At 46.1% G+C, this 8,211-nt stretch overlaps 2 protein-coding genes across 2 annotated transcripts; one reads left to right on the top strand and one right to left on the bottom strand.

Moving 5' to 3' along the window:
* The first annotated feature begins 916 nt into the window (after positions 1–916).
* On the top strand, positions 917–2,711 carry LOC124683877 (uncharacterized protein At2g34160-like). The gene is made up of 5 exons (XM_047218306.1): positions 917–1,181; positions 1,505–1,553; positions 2,146–2,208; positions 2,291–2,355; positions 2,456–2,711. Exons 1-5 carry the CDS (start codon positions 1,065–1,067, stop codon positions 2,558–2,560), a joined length of 399 nt encoding a protein of 132 aa, XP_047074262.1. The 5' UTR covers positions 917–1,064; the 3' UTR covers positions 2,561–2,711.
* A 1,220-nt stretch (positions 2,712–3,931) lies between these two features.
* On the bottom strand, positions 3,932–7,336 carry LOC124683878 (adenine nucleotide transporter BT1, chloroplastic/mitochondrial-like). The gene is made up of 4 exons (XM_047218307.1): positions 7,250–7,336; positions 5,866–6,558; positions 4,709–4,870; positions 3,932–4,626 (listed from the first exon to the last, which is right to left on the bottom strand). Exons 2-4 carry the CDS (start codon positions 6,499–6,501, stop codon positions 4,159–4,161), a joined length of 1,266 nt encoding a protein of 421 aa, XP_047074263.1. The 5' UTR covers positions 6,502–6,558; positions 7,250–7,336; the 3' UTR covers positions 3,932–4,158.
* Positions 7,337–8,211: the final 875 nt, after the last annotated feature.

The following is an 8,211-nucleotide window of genomic DNA, read 5'->3' on the forward strand; positions in this document are numbered from 1 at the left end:
GCGCGGGGTTTCTTCGCGCGTGGTCAAGTGATCCCGCGCGCTATAGCCGGCGCACAAAGTATAGCGCAAACCGGCCCGTGCTCAAAAAAATTTACAGCGCCGCGCCTTTTGCAGCGCCTGCTGGAGGACCGATTTTACTCCCGCGCGCTGCATACCGGTAGTTTTTATACCGCGCGTCCTATATAGCGCGCCTGTTGAAGATGCTCTAATGCCCATATGCGCGCGCGGGGTCGTGCACGCGCACGAGCTGGCTCATTTGTTAGCCTAGTTCACTTTACAAAGGTTTGTTTTTAGGTAGTGGTAAAAAAACACTTTTTGAGTAACCAAGCGTTGAGAACCAACATGTGGTTGGATGGTTAGGAGGACAGTGTCAACCCTAGCCCACCAGAGTTCAAATCACATATTTGACACTTTGGTGTCTCAAAAGGCGGAATATTCTTCAATGGGAGGCGATGTTGCCGTCGACAGCGAGGCGTATGTGGTGATTTCGTCAATCTCAAGACCTGTCGGATCAGTTTCTTCGACGCGGTCTCTCGGAGGTGCTCATAGGGGTAGGGTGTGCGTGCATTTATAGGGATAAGTGTATGCGCGTATGTGTGAACGTCTTTAGCTGTACTGTGTTTCGAAAAAAAAAATAACCCAGCGTTGGTCAGGGTTGTGGTTGTACTAGGAATCCCATTCTGATAAAAATATGTTCAAGGCTTGGCCCACGGCTCACGCGTACTAGGATCTGGCTGTAATCCTTAGAAAATGCCCCCCTATGCCACATTGTGTCGGCCTGTCCCAGCCCATCCGGAAGCAGCGCAGGCCCGAAAGTGTTCGGGGCTTCGGGCACGGACCCGACTTGGACCCCGACACGAACTCCCTCCTCCTCCCCGTGGCCATATAACCCAGCCGACCCACAGGATAGGGCTTCGCCGCCGAATCGCGATATCTATTTTTCTTGCGTCCCAGTCCCCAGATTCCGACTTTTTCTAGTTTTGGTGCCTTGCTCGTCTCGCGCGGCGGCGGCGGCGGAGGGTTTGCTCTTGGGAGTTAGGGTTTCGTGTCGGGGGAGGAGCGAGATGGAGGAGGTCACCGAGGGGGTCAAGAACCTGGCCGTGACGGAGCCGCACAAGAAGAACCGGATCCAGGTCTCCAACACCAAGAAGCCGCTCTTCTTCTATGTCAACCTCGCCAAGGTGAAGATTCTGTCAGATTTATTCCTCCGTGATTGTTGGGTACTTGGGTTGCTTAGACGATTAGTAGGGATTGCGTCCGAACCGTCGTAGTTTTCGGTCTAAAACCCTGGAAAGTTGCCTTTCAATCCTGCCTTCCTATCTACCTCGTATTGTTAATTTATTGCAGAAGATTTTTTATTTATTCTCTTTCCGTTGTGGAATTCACGGTTTGCTGATCTGTACGGTTTATATTTCTGGGCATCGAGATGTAGCTTCGTGGAGGTGTGTGTGTGGCGTATTTAGTAAATCCCCAAGCTAATGTTTTTCCAATGATGATTTTGCAGAGGTACATGCAGCTGCATACCGAGGTGGAGCTCTCGGCCCTCGGCATGGGTAAGCTCCCACGCCCTTTAGGCTACAGGGATTACCGGATTAGTAATTGCTGCTGCATGGTTTATGCTATTTTAGATTTGATAGTAATATGCATTGAATTGTGATTTGATAGTAATATGCATTGAATTGTCTGCGATGGTTGTGTACTTTGTTTGCTGGCATTCATCTGATTGTCCCAACTCATGGTTGACTGGTAATTCCTTGTGTGTCCTGTATGAAGAAGCGTGAGGCTGTAGAGCATGCATTTATAATTCCAATGGCTTCTCAGAATTGACAAGATTAGATGGTGTTGTACCTTATATGTACCGTCTTACTAGGAGTGTCTTTCAGACCTGGTTCCCTTTTTCATTCAAGTGCAGCCGCAAATTGCCATAGTTTGATTAAGTTTGTTGCTTTGTCTGCTGTTGATGTTCCTGTATTGTGGATTGGGATTCTAGGAAACTATATTGTCAAATATACATTCCTGTAACATCAAAAACCAATTTGTGATTCAGCTGTTTATGTATTCATCTTTATGTTATTGCACTTGTCCTGATCATTGATCCTTTGTTATGGTGCTTCTAACTGATTAATTTCTTGTTTATCCTTTCAGCCATCGCCACTGTCGTCACTGTTGCCGAAATCCTGAAAAACAATGGCCTTGCTGTTGAAAAGAGTAAGATACCTGTTACCTGTTGTTTGTTAATCATGTTTGCATTTTTCTCCTCTCTAGTTACTCAATCAAATTTGCTTTGCAGAGATCATGACATCAACTGTTGATGTCAATGATGAATCAAGGGGCCGCCCCATGCAAAAGGCCAAGGTAAGCTTTCTTCCTAATTCAACTGATCCATTCTAAGGTAGGAGTGTTTGCGAATTAGTAGGTTGTTGTTTGCTGATCCTTGAAACTGTTGACATGCCAGATTGAAATAGTGCTGGGCAAGACGGAGAACTTTGATGAGCTGATGGCCGCTGCTGCTGCCGAGAGGGAAGTCGCAGCTGCTGAGGAGGGCGAGGAACAGAGCTAAATAAACTATCTTGGGTCGCTGTTGTAGCTTAATTAGTACCTGCTTTTAGATTATGTGTTCAATCTCTTGGCCTGCAAGAGAAGATACTTGTGTAATCAAAGAGCTCTGCTTATTTGATTCGTTTGAATAGTAGTTTGTTGTCTTCATGGTATGCTAGTTGATCTGCTTCATATATCGTTTGAATTGTTTGTTTCGTGTCGGACTTATGTTCACGGCGTGCCATGTGAAAGATACATTTGGCTTTAAGGCTCAGAACCCAAAGATCATGGATTTTGTAGACTGGCACAGCCAAATATCATGTTACTGAACCATTAAAACTCAAGTCTCAGAGATCTTTCTAAATTCTGGAAAATTAACTCGTATCCCATCATAATATGTGTAGTACTCGACTATATGCAGCATTGTTTGTTTGCTGGAGATATTTGATGAGTTGTGGAGGGCGAGGAACTGAGCTAAATGAAGTATTTGAGCCGCTGATGTAGCTTACCTGCTGCTGGGTTGTGTGGTTTTCTCTTCGCCAGCTCTGCTTATTTGAAAATAGTAGTGCCTACGTGTAGTTTGTTACTCCCTCTGTCTAGCATTTAGTATGAAATCCTCCAAAATATAAGGTGTATTGCGTTGAACCACTTATTTGAACAATTTTTATTTGGATATTTTTTTACGGATTCGATTGTATTTTCTTAGCTCATCCAAACTCCTCTATTTTCTTAAGTCAATAATTCAGAGGCAATATTGCCAAAACTCGTGTAACTTACTCTCAATGTGTGATTCTTAATTTTCGTGCCAAAAACTATACACTCTATATCTAGAAACAGAGGGAGTATTATTTTCATGTTTGCCTCTGTTTATGCCTGTGTGTGCAAAGATATATATATATACAACTATATTTTTAGGGGTCGGTTTAAAAAAAAGGTTTCGGGGTAAGAACCCAGAGATCATCACGGTTCAAAACCTGAAAGTCATCACAACCAAGAGACTGCGTTTTTGGAATCTGGAAAATCAACAATCCCAAAGACCTTGTTTATGCATGTGTGTGCAAAGATATATACACTAGATTTTTAGGGTCGGTTAAAAAAAGGTTTCGGGGTAAGAACCCAAAGATCATCACGGTTCAAAACCTGAAAGTCATCACAACCCAGAGACTGCGTTTTTGGAATCTGGAAAATCAACAATCCCAAAGACCTTGTTTATGAATTCTGGCAGCTTAATGACACGAAATCATGAGAAAGCCACCAGAATAACTTGTCTGTACTGATCGACTCTGCAGCATACTGGCATTTACTGTAAATATTGCATGGTTTCCCTGGGAGGCAAAAATACTGAGGATTATTCTTGGTAATAATGCAGAACAGAACCGGTAGAGAAGCGAAGTATGACAAAACTGCTTCCGCTAGTCAGAATATTGTTTATGGACTTCAACTCAAAACACAACTAATGGAAGCCAAAACTTCATCTAACAGATATCTCAATTATCTTGCACCTAAATTTCTAATGAGTTGATCATCCAATTTTGTTTTCTTAGTAAAAAGAAAGATAGATTTCATCATCCTGCCTCTTCTTAAAGATTCACCCATTTCTTCAAGCGCACATGCTTCACTCTACTCCTCAGCTTCAACTAGTATCTTCTTGCAGGCTTCGTAGCACATGAAGGAGATCCCCGCCGCAGGCATAAGCTTGATGCAGCTAGGTCCAAGCCCCTTGTAAAGACCACCGACCCCGTCCTTCTCCATTATGCAGTAGAGTGCATGGAACACGTTCTTGTAGATCTGCCTGCCGCCCACTGCACCGGCCTGCATCTGCTTGCGGGCTACCTCAAGGGGGAAGGTGGCTGTGCTTGAGATGGCACCTGCAGCTGAACCGATTAGGAGGGTTGCGATGTTGCTGATTTCCTCCTGCTTGAATGTCTTCCTGTAGAGCTTTCTCAGGGTGTCGTACGCATAGTAATTAGTTGCGGCGTATGGCACCACTCCTATCAGACTCGGTGTCAGACCACGGTAAAGCTCCGAGGGACCTTCCTCTTGTACAATCTTGACGAGACAGTGGAGAAAGTTGTTATAGACATCTTTCTGCAGAGAAGCCAATACAAGTGAGGTCAGGTACACAAAGAAACATCACTTCTGCAAGTTCTTGACAAAGAGTTATGTTCACCTCTATAGTCAAACGGGTCTTGATCAACTCCAAAGGATATGTGCACAATGTTGAGCTGACTCCTGCAAGTGCTCCAGCAACAAGTGATGGAGGGAAGGGAGTCCTAGGGGACTCATCAGCCTTTGGAGTAAGGAACTTTTTGGCTGTATCAAAAGCAAATAGCTGCATTTGGATAGGAAGAGAAAGATTAAATTAAGATGTTGTCATGTCCGTAGAGGCACACTACAGCATGTGTGATCAGTTGCTACAAATATTAGACCTTCTATCATATTGAAATTCATAAGCACAAACTGTCAAAAACAAAACAAAAAATAATAGGCAGAGAAAAGAGTTGGGCATGTAGTCTCACAGCCAGTGTAACACTTAACCATGCAGTCTCATAATCACCACCACCAGACATATTTTGTTGCCAATATAGTAGGACCATAAGAATGATATTCATGTTTTGTCATCTAGAAAGTGTCTAATGAAGCCTATAAGAGAACAAAGAGAGTTTGCACATGATATTGTAGGATAAAATATGAGAAATCAAACAGCTGCAGTTCACCTTAGCATTCAAGCTGGGGGTAAAACTAAACAAACGATATAAACACAATCTAAAAGTGCTAACAGTTTGACTTTGCTAAGAGTCTCAGGACCACCAGATACTAATACCAGAGGACAGATCCTTGATCACAACAAAGATGAAACTCAATTGTAACCAAATGTAAGAAAACATCAAAACGCCAGTAAGATGAACCCAAACTCCTTTCCAGAATGTGTGTGTACAAATTACATAAATCATTATACCTACTCCATTATTGTTACAAAGTGCAGCCTGGGTGCTGCGTAACGTTGACTACAAAGTGGTGCTCTCCCATTATTGGTACGGCCCTCCTTCCACATGAAATTTGCTGCATCTATTAGCAGAGTGGAAGACGTTTTAAGATATTAGCTAGCATAACTTCTTGTTCTAAGCGTGCCCCACAATTCACATCAACCCGAAGCGTAAGAAACGGCACTCAATGAACACAACTGGCAGTGAAGTTGATACCCTAGTATAACAGCTAATAAGCGAAGAAGCTCAATAGCATCATTACACCACATGATACATTTCGGTACCAGGACCACCTCCTAGGAATTGCAAAATATAACATAAACCGAAAGTAACAACTTACCTCAATCGCCTTGCTCGGAGCAACACGGATGACATTCACGAAATTCCCACGAAACAGCCCTGTCCACCCCTCCGTCTTCATGATGGACTGGAACACCTCAGTCATGGAGTCCCCATTGCTCCCAACCATCAGATGTGTCCTAATCGTCTCCAGCGGCGCCACGCACGTCCTCGACACAGCCCCCGCAATAGCCCCGCTAACGAGCCGCCTCAGATGCGGGTTCCCAATCTTGATCTTCAGCTTCAGCCCGCGCCTGCCGGCCTTCTTCCTGGCCTTGCCATCCACCACCCCCTCCCCGGCAGGCTCAGCCACGTTGGTCCCAGCAGCGACCGGAAACCCGACCGCCGAGGAGACGTACTTCATGCAGTGGTCAGCGAAGGGGATCTTGAACTCCTGCTCTGCCGGGCCGGTCGCCGCGACGGCTGGGGCGGCAGTTGAGACCTTGAGGCTGACACTGGCGAACAGCCCGCCATGCGCGGGGGAGAGGAAGCCGTCGTGCAGGCTCAGCGAGCAGCTCCTGTCCTCCTGCGAATCCCAGGGGAACCGCAGCTCCGGGACGGCCCACGTGTTGTTCTTCTCTGTGGCTAGCCCGCAGTTCTTGGTCTTGGCCGTCATCGCCACCATCGTCGCCGCCATGGCTTGGAAAACGGTTTTGCCTCAGATTTCAAATGCGGGATGGAGGTGGATGGCCGCCTGCGCTGCATTGACGGTCACAAGAAATGAGCATATTCTGAGCCATTCGTCTATACAAAAATGGACACCACGAATAAATCCGAACCCTCTCCACTACCAATAAGTTGGCACAAGTGAAGCCATCAAAATTCTTGGTCTCGATTGGCTCTCACTGACTATAATCATGTGCAGATCAGCGAGGGGCGGACTTAAACAAGGGGAGTGCGGGTTCAGTTGAAGCCAAAAACTTATTTGTCTGAAGATACACTGCCGCTACAAAGAGATGGGTTGGAAAAAGGTTTTGCCTAAGACTTCAAACGTTTGACACCAAAACTGCATTGACGGTCATAACAATGAGCATATTCTTAGCCATTCATCATCTAGTAAAAAAATGGACAGCACGAATAAATCCGAACCCCTCTCCGCTAGCTATTAATTAGCGCAAGTTAATCCGTGAAAATTGCAGGTTTTCATTGGCTTATTAGACTGGCCGGCTGTAATCATGGATAGATCAGTGAGGGGGCGGACTTAAACAGGGGGAGTGGGGGTTCAGTTGAACCCCAAGATTCCTTTTTTCTGAAGATAAAGTGCCACCAGAAATATACACCGGCGCCTTGAAGACTGAAGAGAGGCATTTGGTTCCCCTGTTTGGGTTCGATTGGAAATACAAGAAGCCTAGAAAATAACGAACGAGCGGCTAGGGCTTCCTTACCAAGGACCTGAATCGCGCCTCCCGTGGCCGCCGGCAGCCGCAGTTGGAGGAGTAGCCCGTCCGCCTGAAGACGGCAGCCGTGCTCCGGCGGTTGGAGGAGGGGGGAAAGGGGTTTCGGCGGCGGCGGGGTGGGGTGGGGGTTGGTGCGGCCGGAGGAGAGCTCCTTCCTTGTCCGGCCGCCTCCTTGTTTGTGAGGTAGAAGGCAATCCCTTTTGGGATTCCGAGGGCTTTTTGGCTCGTCTGCTCCATTTACCGTGCTGCCCCTGGCTCGGCGCCAGGGGTCCGAGGGCAGTTTCGTCAGTTATTGGGGCATTGACAGGGGTCGTGTGGACCCGATTGGAGCAAGGCGCGTAATTAATTCCCTTTTTTTAGAGGACGGGAATCGTCTTTGCTGGAGGTGGGAATCTAGGGCGCGCAGTCTCAGCCGTTCTTTGCTCACGTCCGCCCGCGCACTGCAGCTGCGCTCGGCCTCGGTGCGGGCCTCTCAAACCACATTTCATGGGCCGAACTCGGAAAACATTTTTTTTCCTTTTGGGGAAGAGAACATCACAACATGTAACGATGGCCTGTTGGGCAAACCCTATACACCGACCAGGTCGGCGCATTGCGATTCCTATCCTCTGCCTAGTGCGGGAGCGATGTGCCTCTCCGCACAGGGCACTGGTACATCTGGGCCGGCCCATTTACGGTAGTAGTCAGTCTGTTTGCTCCGGTCTTTTCGGGTTTTGTTAGTTTTTTCGGATTTTCGGTCAGGTTTTTTGAACTTTTTTATACCTGCTTTTTTCCGATTTGAACATTTCGAGTTTGAACATTTTTTGAGTCCGAACATTTTTAAAATTTGAACTTTTTAAGATTTGAACATTTTTCATATTTGAACTTTTCGAGTTTGAACACTTTTCAGATTTGAACATTTTTCATATTCTTTTTTTTCCAGATTTGAACTTTACAAGTCGAACATTTTC

This window comes from Lolium rigidum, chromosome 1 (genome assembly GCF_022539505.1).
Source record: "Lolium rigidum isolate FL_2022 chromosome 1, APGP_CSIRO_Lrig_0.1, whole genome shotgun sequence".
In the NCBI taxonomy this organism is placed as follows: domain Eukaryota; kingdom Viridiplantae; phylum Streptophyta; class Magnoliopsida; order Poales; family Poaceae; genus Lolium; species Lolium rigidum.

Bases quoted from the DNA above. Each gene is read 5' to 3' on its own strand.
- LOC124683877 (XM_047218306.1), top strand. From the start codon at position 1,065: ATGGAGGAGGTCACCGAGGGGGTCAAGAACCTGGCCGTGACGGAGCCG. The intron at 1,554-2,145 runs GTAAGCTCCCAC...TTATCCTTTCAG, and splicing joins GCTCTCGGCCCTCGGCATGG to CCATCGCCACTGTCGTCACT. The intron at 2,356-2,455 runs GTAAGCTTTCTT...TTGACATGCCAG, and splicing joins GCCCCATGCAAAAGGCCAAG to ATTGAAATAGTGCTGGGCAA.
- LOC124683878 (XM_047218307.1), bottom strand. From the start codon at position 6,501: ATGGCGGCGACGATGGTGGCGATGACGGCCAAGACCAAGAACTGCGGG. The intron at 4,871-5,865 runs GTAAGTTGTTAC...ATCCAAATGCAG, and splicing joins CTCCGAGCAAGGCGATTGAG to CTATTTGCTTTTGATACAGC. The intron at 4,627-4,708 runs GTGAACATAACT...GCTTCTCTGCAG, and splicing joins AGACCCGTTTGACTATAGAG to AAAGATGTCTATAACAACTT.